The 15,652-nt window shown below is 31.3% G+C and overlaps 2 protein-coding genes across 3 annotated transcripts; both read right to left on the bottom strand.

The window, feature by feature from the left end:
* Positions 1 to 3,812: 3,812 nt before the first annotated feature.
* Positions 3,813 to 10,253, bottom strand: LOC126774217 (ethanolamine-phosphate cytidylyltransferase). Of its 2 annotated transcripts, none has more exons than XM_050495637.1 (8): positions 9,976 to 10,253; positions 9,416 to 9,666; positions 8,970 to 9,036; positions 8,817 to 8,894; positions 8,394 to 8,550; positions 5,355 to 5,543; positions 4,516 to 4,674; positions 3,813 to 4,323 (listed from the first exon to the last, which is right to left on the bottom strand). In XM_050495637.1, exons 1-8 carry the CDS (start codon positions 10,026 to 10,028, stop codon positions 4,141 to 4,143), a joined length of 1,137 nt encoding a protein of 378 aa, XP_050351594.1. In that variant the 5' UTR covers positions 10,029 to 10,253; the 3' UTR covers positions 3,813 to 4,140. The 2 variants fall into 2 exon arrangements, with proteins under 2 accessions (XP_050351594.1, XP_050351592.1); XM_050495635.1 differs by having other exon boundaries at positions 3,815 to 4,323; positions 8,394 to 8,553; positions 9,976 to 10,251.
* A 1,044-nt stretch (positions 10,254 to 11,297) lies between these two features.
* On the bottom strand, positions 11,298 to 15,490 carry LOC126774224 (meiotic recombination protein DMC1/LIM15 homolog). Its single transcript, XM_050495646.1, has 5 exons — positions 15,168 to 15,490; positions 14,617 to 14,784; positions 14,396 to 14,498; positions 12,812 to 12,979; positions 11,298 to 11,565 (listed from the first exon to the last, which is right to left on the bottom strand). The coding sequence occupies exons 1-5, from the start codon at positions 15,488 to 15,490 to the stop codon at positions 11,308 to 11,310; spliced, it is 1,020 nt and encodes a 339-aa protein (XP_050351603.1). The 3' UTR covers positions 11,298 to 11,307.
* Between the last annotated feature and the right edge of the window lie 162 nt (positions 15,491 to 15,652).

Here is a 15,652-nt window from a genome sequence, read left to right as displayed (position 1 = left end):
TAGAACTAGCCTGTAAAAATTAATTATTTGATCCTCAAACTAAAAGCTTATAAATACGACAAATTTTACTATTAAGGTACTCACGTTAAAATGCTCATTATGAAAACATCTACTTGTTTTTTTTGGAATATATGAAAAAAGTATTTTTTCTGAGTTCTATTTGTTGAATTAGTGTGCTATGGTACTGTATATGTCATATATAAATGTATGAAAGTTTTTTTTTATACTAACCGAAATATAAATAAAATAAAGAATACCGCGAAAATACAAGCGAAATTGTGTGGGCGAGTGAGCGACGTTGGGCGATGTGACGTCACGCGTCGATCGGTCGCTCCAGAAAAGAATTTAAAAACTCGTAACTTTAAAAAATTGTAAAAAATTAATTTTTGCAGCTATCGTAAAAATTCTTTCACCAGTATTTTTTATATTTTAAATACGATTTTTTGAGATTATAAAAAAATAAACTCATCTTCAAAATTGGGAGACATTTAAAAAACATTTAATTTAAATTACCTTTTAATGTACCTTATAATATTTGATGTTTTTTTAATACAAAGCATTTTATAGTTTTCAATATGAAAATGATTAGGAAATTACATCATTATGAATAATTAATTCTTACCTGAGCAATGGCATTCAATGAGTGGATAGACAGAGATCTACCGAAGCTCCAGTAAAAGTGGGAGACTCAAAAGGATTATTTTGATCCACTTTTCTTCCTTTTTTATATCATAGAAGACACGAGATAGCGTTGTTTACTGTTAACCTTACTTTATAAATTTAAAAACATACAATAAATATATATTCAAACAACTCTTTATACTTGGGATGGTACTTATGATGGGTAATATACGAAAAACGCGTGTTGGTGTAGACTGTAGATGGATCAGGATGTTGGTTTGCTGCTTTCGTAAGCTGTAACATTACAAAAAACTGTTAGTGTACATGAATTAAAAGAAAATTTCGTCTAGTGTGATTTATCACATAACTTTTTTCATCGAAAAATGAGTCAAATATATGGTCAAGAAAATATAATGTTATTGTTATTCGTGTTAAAACATACTGTTATTTAGAAAAAAGTATGTTATAAGAAATCTCTTATATTTACTATCCAAATATAAAATGGATACAAATGAATATTAAGGTATGGAAAAAGGTTAAATACATATGTTTTAACTGGGGTAGCATTAGAACATACAGAACGTATTTTCTTAGTGATGATATCCTCCTGTCCGATTTCGGTTCACAGCGAGCAGTCTCTAGCAAATTGCCAAGGTATTATAGAGCACAAGTGTGTGCAAACACAAATACTAGCACGTATGACGTAGTATTAGCATTTGCCAGTAGAAAGTAGTTAGCAGCCCCACACCCGACTCGATCGGGAAGAGTACACGAGCAAAATCAAAATAAGTGCCTTCTCGTTAGAAAACCCCAATAAAATTATTCATTGGCCTGACCCCATAAGCTCGGGATCGGCACTTCTGCAACATTAAAAGCAGTAAATTACTGGATAAAACTATAGCCAAACAGCAAATAACTTTTGGTCAAATGCAATTGATATTTATTTTAGTCCTAGAAATTATATATTTCATTATATGATGTAAGATCGAAAAGAGCTGTGATGTAAGATTTGCTGAATTTAACTCGGCTGTAATTCGTGAAATATTAGGTCCTTACATATGAAATTAGCGTTTCGTTGTACTGACTTTAATCTGAAATATCTCCTCTTTGGTTAAGAATTACAAATTCAAATTTATAAATTCATTTAGCTGGTACATTTAAGTTTTGAAAACAGTCATTCATTTGTTTCTTCCTCATTATTTTTTTCTTTGGCGTCGCTTATTACCGCACAATGGAAAACATGAAATATTGGTATATTTACGAGTAACCGTGGCACCAGTGCTGCAGAATCAGCTCGAAGGATTAATGATGTGTACGGCGCTGGTGTCGCAAAAGAAAGCACAGTACGTTTTTGGTTTCAAGGTTTTCGTTCTGGAAATTTCGACCTTCAGAACCAACCCCATGGTCGGCCGGAGACCAAAGTGGAGAATGAAGAATTAAAGGCTATTGTGGAAGCGGATCGATCACAAAGTACTTCAGAGATAGCTGCAGGCTTCGGGGTAAGTGATAAAACTGTATTAATCCACTTGAAGCAAATCGGGAAAGTAAAAAACTTAAACGATGGGTACCTCATGAATTGAGTGAGTCGAACTTGCAAACACGCGTCGACTGCTGTGTTATTTTGCTCAACCGACACAATAATGAAGGGATTTTAAATCGAATCATTACTTGTGATGAAAAGTGGGTACTGTACGATAATCGGAAGCGCTCGACCCGATGGCTGAACTCTGGAGACCCAGCCAAATTCTTCCCTAAACGAAAATTGACTCAGAAAAAGTTACTTGTGAGTGTTTGGTGGACTAGCGCCGGTGGCGTTCACTACAGCTTTCTAAAATCTGGCCAAACGATTACGGCAGATATCAATTGTCAGCAACTGCAAACCATGAAGGAAGAACTAGCTGCTAAACAACCGAGATTGGTCAATCGCTCTAGGTCACTACTGCTTCACGACAACGCTAGACCACACACTGCACAACAAACAACCACTAAGTTAGATGAGCTACAATTGGAATGTCTGCGACATCCACCGTACTCCCCAAACCTTGCTCCAACAGATTACCAATTTTTCCGGAATTTGGACAACTTCTTACAAGGAAAAAAATTCAACTACGATGCGGCAGTCCAAACCGCCTTCAAAGAGTTTATTGATTCTCGCCCCCATGGTTTTTTTTAGTAAAAGGATCAATGAACTACCTATGAGATAGCAAAAGTGCATATATAGCAACGGTGCATACTTTGATTAATTAAATATATTTTACAAAAAAAATTTGACTTTATATTCCTCCCGTACAAAACGCCAATTTAATATGAAAGGACCTAATACTAATTTGATTCAAAAACGTTGCAAAAATGTTGCAACACATTTTATCTTTTATAAAAAATATAAATACTTTTAACATAGATGTTGCTGATGAGAAAATATTTTCGAATAACTTGTATGTGGTACAATTTTTTAGTGACGGCGTCGCTTAAGGTCGCAAACTGCGAATTTTAATCATGACGCTTTTCTATGTAATCTACCAAGTTTGAACGTTCCTTGGCATTTTGTAAATCAGATCGTCCCAGTGTGACTACTGGCAGCCTACGAACTAAGGTTTCTACTTTGAAATGTGTAGCATTCTGTACGCTCATAATAATAATTATAAATATATATTGTCCTTATTTTAGATACGAACATACTTAGTCAGTTATCATTTAACTATTATAATATTATAATAGATAACTTTTCTTTGCAGAATGCAATCACCTGGGCATGAAGCCCATACAGTAAGAAAAACTTCACCTAGAAACACACAATTTGTAAAGCATGGAAAATTTATTTCAGAGTATGTTAATAGTTAATTGACCTTTAGCTTCAGATATGCAAATAAATGATTCTAGCATTATAGCATAATGTCGTAAAATAACTTCAAAGCATATTTTTATAGTGAATGGTTATAATTATCCAATAATAAAATATATGTAATTATAAAATAATAATAGTCTAGGAAACAAATAAATTCAAAAGGAAAATTAAATAATTTATATATTCTTTAAATTATATGGATAATCATAATTTATAAGGGGTTTTTTAAATTATATTTTTGTTATCAGTTGAGATTAAAAATATAAAAAAAAAATATCCATGAAATAAATAATATTTATATTTTTACAATATAATAACTTTACAATTTTGAGTGTTAAAGCACGATTAAATTTTAAAATTCATTGAAATTCAATATATTCGTCAACATTATTTGTTTGACATAATAACAATTAATTTATTTTTCGGAATGGAAGAATTTTATTTCTATAAAATGCGAATGAATACAGTTTGTTTAGCTTAAGATTGATTACTTTTAATTTGATATTACGATTGTATCTAATATTATACAATATATTACTAAATATAATTTATTTATTAATAATAAAATTATTTTAATTGAAAGCCATTATCGAATGAGAAATAATATTCAGAGTATCATGAACTTTCAACGAATGTACTGGGTACAGATAATTTAGTTTTTGTTCTAATGTTTATTAACCAGAATATCCCTTGTATTCACAATTGCCATTCTGTTTAATATGTTCTTTTTGTACTGACTTCATTACGGCGATTTCTTTTTGTTCTTTGCGCGAGTTCCTTTCTTCGAATTCTAATCTGTGGCGGATTATTCGTTGAACTATGTCCTCAGTTGTCATGTTGTTGCCCGAATTTAATACCTGTGAAATTACGAATTTTCAGAACCTTAAATGTATGTTATAAAAGTAAAACTAGTTTTCGCCCAGCCTGTGGGCGAAAACTAGTATCTCTAACTGTACCCAAAAACTTTAAGATTCATGTGTTCATTCCTTAGGCTATCTCGGCTCTAACAAAAAATAGAATTATCTAACAACAAAAAACATCATTTTTACCTTAAAGCATCCACGTTGTTTGGGCACTTTGTAAGGATCAGAACCATCGGCGTCCAGCGCAATGGGCGTTAGGCCATGACACACAACTTCTACTCTGAAGTGATCCATTAATTCCGCTGTCACGCTGTACGGCGCTCCGATCACCACTTCATGAACGTACTGCGCAACAAACAATTTAATTATTTACTGTTTTTAAATTACAATATTACTTAATATAATATAAATACATTTTACATTATTAATATAATATAATAATTCGCCTGGCGATGTAAACTGTCGTCTCCACTCCTAACACTATATGTACGCTTAATTGGAAGGATAAATAGGAATATTAGCAGTTATTTAAAAACGGATATTTACTAGTACTACATTTAAGAAAAAAAAATATGTATATGACCCGTTTATGAGAACTAATTGTTTAATTCTAAATATTACTATTGCTGGTTTTTTTTTTGGGTAGGACGTGATTGTAAAACTGTAAAGTTAAATCGATTTACACAACCTTTATAAATAAGTAAAAATAATAATTATTATTACTTATTTACACCTTCATAGCTTACGTAGGTTCAAGTAATTAGTGTAATTAACACGTAGTGGAAACATCGGTTATAATATATTATAGATCGTTCTGTAAACCATTGTATTGCCGATGCTATTGCTACCGTGGGAACTAAGTCATTTTGTTTCTTAAGTTCAATCATAATTTAATACGGGAATATTGCATTTTAAGTATTAATTACAATGCTCGGTAGAATAACTGGTAAGTGATAAATAATTTTATATATATATCATACGTATACTTGTAATAGTGAACCAAAACATAAATACAAAGCGATTACCTTACAAGCAAGAACAGAGAGCACACGTTCGTGGAGGTTCATTATGGGATAATTAGAGCCTTTGTATCGATTCACTTCGAGGTCGGTGTGCAGGCCCACGATGAGGAAGTCCCCGTGCGCGTGCGCCGCTTCGAGGAAGTCCAAGTGTCCCACGTGGAACAGATCGAACGCCCCCGCGACGTACACTACCTAAAATACATTGTGCTCATTTTAACATGCATCATTCTTACTTGCTACAAATGCGAAAGTTAGTTTGTTACGCTTTGCACATCTTAACCACTCTACTGATCGTCAAGAAATTTTGTATACACGTTGTCAGGGATACAGAAAAGAACATAGGGTACCTGTTACCCACACCTATACGCGGGCGATAATCTCGGCCATACCATATACGACACTGTTACCGTAAAAATTTCCCTACATGAACCGACCTAGCTGCTACGCGTGGTTTTAAGTCGCGGTAAAAGCTCCGCCCCCCGTGTATCGTAATCGTAGCGTGCTTTGAAAATTATAATCTATAACCTCAATTCTCAATAAATTAACTATCTAAATTTGTGACAACTCTACATATTTTACATACATAAATATACTTAAAATTTAAATCAAATTTTTAAGTTGACAAATTAATATATATCATATTTTGATTTATGTAGAGGTAGGGCCCTTGCGCCTGTATTTACACTGGCTCACTCACCCTTCAAACTGGAACACAACTGTAATGAGCGGGTGGTATTTACCGAGACGGGCTTACAGAAAGACCTACCACCAAGATTAAATATACTTTTTAATTATTATTATTTCTCTTCTCTCATTTGAATTGTTACACAGGTTATATCAAAAATTCAGCCAGTAACATGAAAATTCGTTTTAAAACGATTATTTTACTAGACTAGTTACCGGTGGTAGGGATTTGTGGTCTAAGTTCGCGTAGAAGGGGCCTACCATTCGATCATCAATATTCTAGTGCGAGACAGCAGCTTCGTAATCAGTGTAAGCAACAAACGACAAAGCAACAACAAGCAGACAAAACATAACATGCTAGTTTTTATAGTTAGAGGTGCATCGAAGGGTTTGAGAATAATTAATTATTAATTTTACAGGTAAATAAAATAACGCATAAATCATTTTACTAAGTATCCAACAATAAGATCAAGTCCTTTAAAGCCGTAATGTTTTTGCTAAAAATGTATAATATAAATGTTAAATTTTTTTTTTACTTTGAAAGACTCAATAAGTCCACAAAAATGTAATCATTATACGGACAAAAATCAACATCTATACACAACTCTACACAAATCTATTATAAATTTATTGTATTTCTACATTTTTCAAGGTTTTTCTACAAAGTTCAAGGTCTAACATACAAATTACTTACTTAATATTATTTTAGTTTTGTTTGTATTATATTATTTTAGTAAATTAACATTTTATCTCACATGCAATTACAATCACAACTGTAATTTATTTAAATTATTTCAACAAAACGTTTTTTTTTTTTTTTTGTTTAAAAGGTGTAATTAGTACGTTTTGACAATGAGTAATCTCGACATTTGATAAACAATAACTGTTTAGTTAGAAATAAAAAAAAGCATGTGAGTGAGTACTTATTCTTCAAACTGGGAGCCAGTTTGAAGAAGTGTACAGTACAAGTGTAAATACAAGAAAAAGGGACATAACACGTTAGTTCCTAACTTAGGTTGATGGCGCATTGACGAAGTACGGCACGGTTTATAATATAATTCCACCACATTCATTATTAAAAAAAAATCTTGCACTTCGCTTGGCGTTAATTAATTTTCATGAATTATTTAAAAAAAAAAATCATCTGTAAGCCGTAACAGCCTGTGAATGTCCCACTGCTGGGCTAAAGGCCTCCACTCCCTTTTTGAGGAGGTTTGGAGCTTATTCCACCACGCTGCTCAATTGCGGGTTGGCAGTAAAATTCCATAACATCTAGATATTTATTGACATAGTTTCTATGCCAAATTTTATTGGTATTCCACTTCCGGTCACGAGTAAGTAACAATTACCCACAGAGAAACGTTTGTATTTATATTATTTATTTATATAATTAATTCTGAATTGGTTTTGATTGCTGGTATCACTCAATAATTTTAGCAGATATCGTCACATTAATTTCATAAGATTAAATTATAAAATATAAATCAATTAGAATAACGCACTTAGTAGTAACACATTAATTAAATTAATATTTAGCCTGCATGAAAATCGATAAACATGTATGTTAACCAGCAGAAGTCGATAGCTTCCTTGCGCCGTCAATGCGCCGCCAAGGATGAGCTCTTAGATGTTGTGTTATAATTATAGTTTCGTTATGAATATGTCAAAACTATAAAAAGTAATAAAAATTGTCCATGATCTCATCTTGATGTCTTTCATAAGATCCGCATCAAGGCTACGGATGAATACGGTCTGTCAGTTAGCTCAGTAACAATTAATACGTTATTAGTATATAGTTGAATAAACAATGAATAAAAACAGATAATAACAATAAAACAAGTTCGAATAACTATGGCTTAAACATCCTTTTAACCAAGTACAGCAGTCTGCACTAATTGATGTGTAGAGATAGATAAGTGAAATACTTTAGCATAGCGTACAAACCCATACTGCCAGTTCATTATCGCTTAGAGTTGATTATTGTTACAATATCTAGTATATTGCATTATTTTGTTTAGAACATTGATAAAAATAGCTTATTTTTATTCTAAATAACTTTTTTGCGATTTCAATAACAGCTAACATAATTTTATTTTTAATAACCTTAACTTATTTTATTTGAGAATTTAGTACAATTAACAAAAGGTCGAGCGTTCAAAACTGAGCACGAGTTTTTTATTTTAAAATGCGTAATCGTGTCTTTGTCTATTTCCGTAAATAAGCGATTTACAAATTTAATATAGTAGAAGAAATAAGTTACTTCATCCAAATGATCGGCTAAAACTCTAAAATAATCGATTTGGAAATCGCAGATATTATCTTCACTCTGTATTGTTCATAGGTAAAAAAATAACATACTTTGTCGGAAGGTTTTGGTGAGAGGCCGCTGCTGAATTGGATGATCTTTTGAGTGGTGGGCAAGAACTGTGAACAGCCAGTGTAAGGTGACCTTGCAGTTGAATCTGTACCGAGATTTGACGAGTGTTCCAGGGCTACTGAGTATTCTTTGTCACCTCTCCTGAAAATTATAGCAAGCCTTAAGAGACACTTTTTAAATAAATGATTGGACAATGTAAGAGTTTTATATTCTATTATTATTATACACTAAAATTATTTTTTGCATTATTATTATGACTCAAGATATAAAATGTCAAAATCATTTGCAGCACTAACACTTGCATCTATAATGACTGAATATTAATTCTTTAAAAAATATATTATTTAATGATATATATAGGTATATTTATATCAATTTAAAAATTATAATAATTGGTTAATTACTTGAAGTGTTCTCTTGTAAGTAATAGCATCCTTCCTACCAAATCTGTGGTAGACACACCAGCAGTTCTATTTACTTCTCTGCAAAAACATTAATTTATATATTAGTTACATGTAAATCAACACCTTTATTATGATATTGCTCATTATACACACCTGTATCTCCCAGCTTCTTTGACCAAATGATATGTATCAATTCCATCTGCAGTTACTGTGATGTCGTCTGAAATACAAAAGAGTATGATAATTTTTGTCCCATTCAACATAGTAATATATCAAACCAAATAAAATCTACCATATACATCATACTATTTTATATTCTAGATTTCAATTGTATAATTAATTGAATACAATTTATTAACTTATAAATAAAATTGAAACTTTCATGCCAATATATCATATAATATTTAGCTTGAAATCATTTTTATAACTATTATAATAATGCACATACCTATTTATTTTGAGCATCATATACTTTATATCATTTACTACTTATATTAACTACTTATTATCATTTATTTGGACATACAAATTAAAAACTATAATATTAGATTTGTGTTAATAAGCTATATAAAAATTAACAAATTAAAACCATATCCCACCTCCATGCACACAAAAATCACATTGATATTTATCTAACGTTTCTAATGTTGTAACATAAGGTGCTCCCTCCACCACTTGGTCGACCCATTTTATAGCACGAACCATTTTGTATCTCTCCTCCTGTGTAAAGACAGGAGGGCCTTTATGTTTTGAGATTTCTTCATCTGTGTGTACGCCTACTATTAATACACCACCAAGAGCTTTTGCTTGTCTCAAAGAATTTGCATGGCCAAAATGAACCATGTCATAGCTGAAATACAAAAATATATTGATGTTTTCTTAATGAAGTAACATTACAACAATATTTTAAACTTATTTTATTATAATAAATATACAACGCAACAACAAACACATATACAATATTAATTGTTTATTCTGTTAGTTTTCGTTTTACTATGGGAAAAATTGAAAGAAAAAATATTTTAAAACCGGCGTAATAAATCACTTTTTTATAATAAGAATGATATCATTATTACGATTTCAATAACTACTTTTTAAAAACAGTATACTACCAAAAATGTCAAGTAACTATAATAAAAATTAAAAATCATTGATTTACCATCCATCACACCACACACGTATTTGCTTTTTATCTTCCTTGTTGTCACTCATACTTTGATATTTTATATGAAACTATTGAGTATTTAATGATTGTTTATTTAATATATAATAAATAAAGTGTAAATTATAACAAACACGAACAAAATATTGAAATATAAACAGACAACACGATTTACGGTTGACAGTTACACTGGCACACTGAAAACTGACTTAACTGAATGGATTCTACTGATAAAAAGCGGCCTGTTCAGCTTGGCGAGATCGAATCGAATGATGAATTGATGACTGTCGATAGTGTATAACGATTGCCGAACCGGGTGCGTGATTCATTATTGTAGTGATCATTGATCACACGATTCTACAATTGTAATTATTTTTTATTTAAAATAAATTAATAAAAAGTATTTGAATATTATTTAAAAAAACATTTTTTAAGAGCGTCATTTACATTTTCACCATCTAAAGGAAATTTACCGTGCAAATTTCATGGAATTATTTGAATGGGTACCAATATAATACAAAAAACAAAAAGTTCGACTGAGAGAAATATGTGCTTTTGTAATAATTGTATCAGATTGTTTCCTTATGTAATCTCAATTATTAACACGTTTTTTTACATTATTTTATAAGAGTGCGTATATTTAGACAATAATAAAATAATATTATTTTATCTAATCTTAAAGACGCATATAATTGGTTCACACAAATCACGCCACTGTGACGACTAAATTACCATTTTATTAATGGCTGGACTTTGTTTTATTGTTCTCCGAGCTAGCAACTTCTAAGCAAACGGGTTACAAAGTTATCAGAATAAGTCTTAAATTGACAGGTCAATAACTTTAAAACATAGTATCGAGAATATAATTATATACAATACATAAGAAACAGTAGCGACAAAAATAAACTAAATGCGCAATTAACAATTAAATTATATGAATTAAGGGAAATTTTACTTTTAAATTAAAAAAATCGTAACTTCGCTTCTATTATTATTTACAAACAAAAATAATTATGAATATTGTATAACTCTCTGCATCGTAAGCCAATGATTATCTCGAAGTACTATGCGTTATTGCAATGATATAGTTCCTTGGTTAATCCATACAAAAAAAACATTTCAAGATATTACATAAACTGATAAGATAAAAGAAGGTAATAATTGATACCTTATTATTTAATGTCGTTGGAAATAAAAATATGCTGGTATATCAAGCAGCCGCTTCTTCATGGTCAGCGTTAAATTAAGTATTTTATTGTGAAAGTTTCGGGTATAAGTAATTGTAGGAGTGCGTAAATAACAAGGTCATTTTTGTATCAAATAAATTTATTAATCTTTAGCATCTGTGATTCCCCCATTAGTTATAGCAAAAGTAGCTTCACTTTCAGGCAAGTCTGGTGAATCGTATATTTTTGCAATACGATTTTCCCCACGTCCTTTTCTGAGATATATTCTCGTCGTGGAAGCATGAGCGAGAATATTACCACCAATTGGTTTTTTTGGATCGGCTTGAAAAGACAATGTGGCTCCAGGATCCGCAGTCATTTGATTTGTTATGAAAACTGCAACGTTGTACTCTTCTGATATCTGGTACGAAAGTAAAATTTGGAGGTGTGTGCATACCTAATTTTGTATTTCTATTGTAATTTGTTATGAAGGAAAGCGTAACGATCTATTCTTATTAATAATATAGTTTCTGTACATTTATATTGTATAAATCATAATTTCATGAAATTAAATTATTTTTTGTTTTCAAGAAAACTATTTTAAAAGCGTCCTAGCATTGACCTATGTATGCTTAAATATTACGATAAAGTATTTTATTTCAGACCAATTAATTTGTCTTATCAAGAGTGGCGAAACATACGATAATTTGACCATGGTATACCCGGATACTGTTTATCTATTCACCCAGTGAACTTGCATTTCGTACACAAGAGAATTCCTATTATTATCTAAGACGAGATCGGAGCAATGTACTCTGTTTTAATATTTAATAAGAATAATTACAGATGAACTTTTATTTAATTTTGCAAAAGAACTTATCTGGTGTGATTATTTATATTGATTACATAACAATTTGTTTTTGAAAATGTTTTTACAACCAATGCCAGTATTTAAAATAGAAATGTACCTTTATCACAATTTTTTTGGTTTTTATTACTCGTTAATTATACCAAAAACATAATAGATCTAAAATGTAAATAATGGAACTACATATATACATATAAGTTATAAGACAGCTCTGTAAGTAGTTAGGCTAGATCTGGTAGACGATGCCCAAGTTTGGGAGTTATTTTCTCGCTAGTACTTTACATGGCAATCAAGGATTTTTTCCAAGCAGATTTCAAAAGATAAATCAATCTAGTACTGCAAAACCTACGGGTACAATAGTTTTAACATAGGTACCAGTAATTAACAGCAACGCAACTTTTTGTAGATGAATATTATTACCAAAAGATCAACAAAGTATACAGTAACAGTAACAGCCTGTTAATGTCCCACTGCTGGGCTAAGGCCTCCTCTCCCTTTTTGAGGAGAAGGTTTAGAGCTTATTCCACCACGCTGCTCCAATGCGGGTTGGTAGAATACACATGTGACAATTACAATGAAATTAGACACATGCAGGTTTCCTCACGATGTTTTCCTTCACCGTCAAGCACGAGATGAATTATAAACACAAATTAAGCACATGAAAATTCAGTGGTGCTTGCCCGGGTTTGAACCCACGATCATCGGTTAAGATTCACGCGTTCTAACCATTGGGCCATCTCGGCTTTTTTACAAAACAAAGTATAAGTATTAATAGAAATAAAAAAGGTATCAAACACACCTTTTGTAATCGGGATAAAACTTGTGCTAGCTTTTGTTGCCGATCAGCTAGTTCACCACGTCCAGAGAAGTCAACACGGAATAATGCCATGACTGAATCTATTATTAATAATTTGAATACACCAGCTTCTTCGTGAAACTTCGCAGCAACGAAATCAAGCAGTTCTGCCTGTCCAAAATTTTTTATAAAAAAAAATCATACTACATATTGACAAACACAATTTTACTATATTGGGATGACGAACTAAAGGTTATTTATGTATTGAAATAGACATGTACGTTGTTTTTGGACCTTGTGGAGAGCTCTTGCGAATTGTTAGACAATAAGTCACACCAGGTTCTCGTAAGAGGAACCACATATCTTGGGACATCAAGGCAACATGCGCAAGCGATCTCGAGACGACAATAAGAAGATACGCGTACCTAAATATGTTTTCAGCGAGTTATAAAAAGGAAGCACCAAGTTGGCAATGAGGCTCTCATAAAAATAAAACGGATTGATTTTATATATTTATTTTTAACACGATGACACCATGTAAAATAAATTAAATTAATGTAACAAATTATAACTTAATAGTCAATAACCTACTATTTAAACAAGGAAACTATCTTTTTATGATAAAATTACGTAAATTATATAAGTATTAGATTAAAATAGTCTAGATAAAAATACACATTGCAATTAATTTTTTACAGTGTATAATCTTAAATTAATACGATAATAATAATTGATAAAGATGGGAAAGATTAACTTTAAATCACCACTATGAAAAACGCACCTGACTCATGAACACACCTACCTGCTGATAATATAACAATCGCGTCAAAGTACCTACTGAAGTATTTCCTTATACGTGTTAATAGCAATGAATCCACTGATTAATAAACCCAAGGCAGACGATAAGTATTAATACTGACATAATATATATACATTGATTCATCTCCCCGTGTAAGCGTGGGAGGCGATGTGACTCCGGGCCGAATGCCAGATTACCTACTAAAAACGAGCCGATCTACAATGATCGGCTGTCATAGGTTTTCCTACGTATATCTACAACTTTGAATTGGTGGGTAATGTATACGAAGTACATACTTACCCAGACAAACTGCACGTCGTTTGTATTACTAAAAATCATAATTAATATTATCGAATACATACATAATGTCATTATAAATATATAAATTATTTCTTAAAAATAATTAATATATATAAAAAACAATAATCCTCGGACAATACAATTCTACTACCCTATGACCCTAACGAATATTTGGAATTAGCGATTGAATCTCGCTAATTGCAATTAGCGCGGATCCAATTTTTAAATGAATCGAAGGTCAACTATCCGACCGAAATTTTAAAACGATGCAACTCTGTAAATGGCTTGTAACTTGTACTCTTTCTTAATCTGAAATATATTCGGCTAAGAGGTATTCAACGAAGGATAAATGAAATGTTTTTTTTTATATTGTCGATTGTTATTCAATCAATTGATCATTCTGTAGATCAGAATTAAAATAAATGTATACTAGATCACACAATTTTTAATGTCAAGTCTATAAAAATATATAACTTCAGTTAATTTACCTGATGTTCAGAAGTATAAGCTCTTGCATACAAAACGTTGTCTAGGACGGCATTTTGTTCTAAGTTAAATCTATCTGCGATGGGCCTTAATCTGTCTGGTCGACTGTGACACTAAGGGTATCTTATTCATATTATTGTGCTAAATACATAAAATGCAAATAATTTTAAAACTAACCAATAAAGCCATATTAAGACAAACTGCTTATTTCAAAAAAGGATACAATGTGTGTTCAGTGTCAAGAAACATAACCTTCCCACCGCTATAGCCTGACGAATTAGGCATTTGTGTTGTAACACATAAAGTGTGAGATAATTGCGTTTTTCCTGTACGAAACTCGCCAAATACCTCCGTAATCGCCATTGACTCTATTCCACCAGCAAGAAGTTTACTACCATAAAATATGCCTATATAATTGTTGCCAATAATGTATAGAAATTTATATTTTAAATATAAATAATATATAAGCAATGTAATAATAATAATATCGTGGACATTATTCACACACGGCCATCTGATTCCAAATTAAGCAGAGCTTGTGCTATGGAAATAAGACAACTGATATATTACATATACTACTTTTCTTTTGTAAATACATAGTTATATAGATAATTACACCCAGACTCAGGACAAACAGACATGTTCATGCACACAAATGTCTGTCCTGGCTAATAATCGAATGCACAACCTTCGGTGTGAAAGGCAAGTATCTACCAACCACGCTAACCGGCTCGTCAATTGTATAAATAAATATTTTTATAGATTTTCACTTACTCTAATTCATTACTTCCAGTGTTGATTTTAAAGACGTGTTTTCTTCGATCGCTAACTTCTAGGGCAGTCATAAAACCTAAGGATATTACCTTTAAACAAGCTTCTTTGATTTTCTCTACCTTAGTTTCAGAAAAGCCTTTAATGTTGCAAAGTTTTTTTTTCGTGGACATTTGAATACCCTTTATAGTGCAAATACCAGCTCCTTTTAATTTTTTAATATCTGCAACGTTAATTCCATGTTTTTGTAAAATGTCTACATCTTGAAAAAAACATTCTTCTTCTTCGTTTTCGGAAATATTATCGTCCAACGCTTGATCGATCATGACTGAAATAAAAAATTAACACCTCATGCAAAATCAAATTAAAATTATTTTGTAATTGCCGCGAAAATTGTATTCGTTTTTTTTATTAATTTGAGCATAAATGTTAGCTCTTTAAGCCTTTTTATAAAGGTATGTTTTGTAAGGTCTATTAAAAACATTTAT

Source organism: Nymphalis io, chromosome 16, assembly GCF_905147045.1.
Source record: "Nymphalis io chromosome 16, ilAglIoxx1.1, whole genome shotgun sequence".
Taxonomy (NCBI): Eukaryota; Metazoa; Arthropoda; class Insecta; order Lepidoptera; family Nymphalidae; genus Nymphalis; species Nymphalis io.
The sequence above is the reverse complement of the archived record's forward strand: the minus strand, read 5'-3'. Positions and strand labels throughout refer to the sequence as shown.

Excerpts from the sequence above, each read along its gene's own strand:
- LOC126774217 (XM_050495635.1), bottom strand. The coding sequence starts at position 10,028 with ATGAGTGACAACAAGGAAGATAAAAAGCAAATACGTGTGTGGTGTGAT. Across the intron at positions 9,667-9,975 it reads CGTGTGTGGTGTGATGGATG|CTATGACATGGTTCATTTTG; the intron begins GTAAATCAATGA and ends TTTGTATTTCAG. Across the intron at positions 4,324-4,515 it reads AACAACGTGGATGCTTTAAG|GTATTAAATTCGGGCAACAA; the intron begins GTAAAAATGATG and ends GTAATTTCACAG.
- LOC126774224 (XM_050495646.1), bottom strand. The coding sequence starts at position 15,490 with ATGATCGATCAAGCGTTGGACGATAATATTTCCGAAAACGAAGAAGAA. Across the intron at positions 12,980-14,395 it reads CTTATACTTCTGAACATCAG|GCAGAACTGCTTGATTTCGT; the intron begins GTAAATTAACTG and ends AATTTTGGACAG. Across the intron at positions 11,566-12,811 it reads TTTTATCCCGATTACAAAAG|ATATCAGAAGAGTACAACGT; the intron begins GTGTGTTTGATA and ends CTTTCGTACCAG.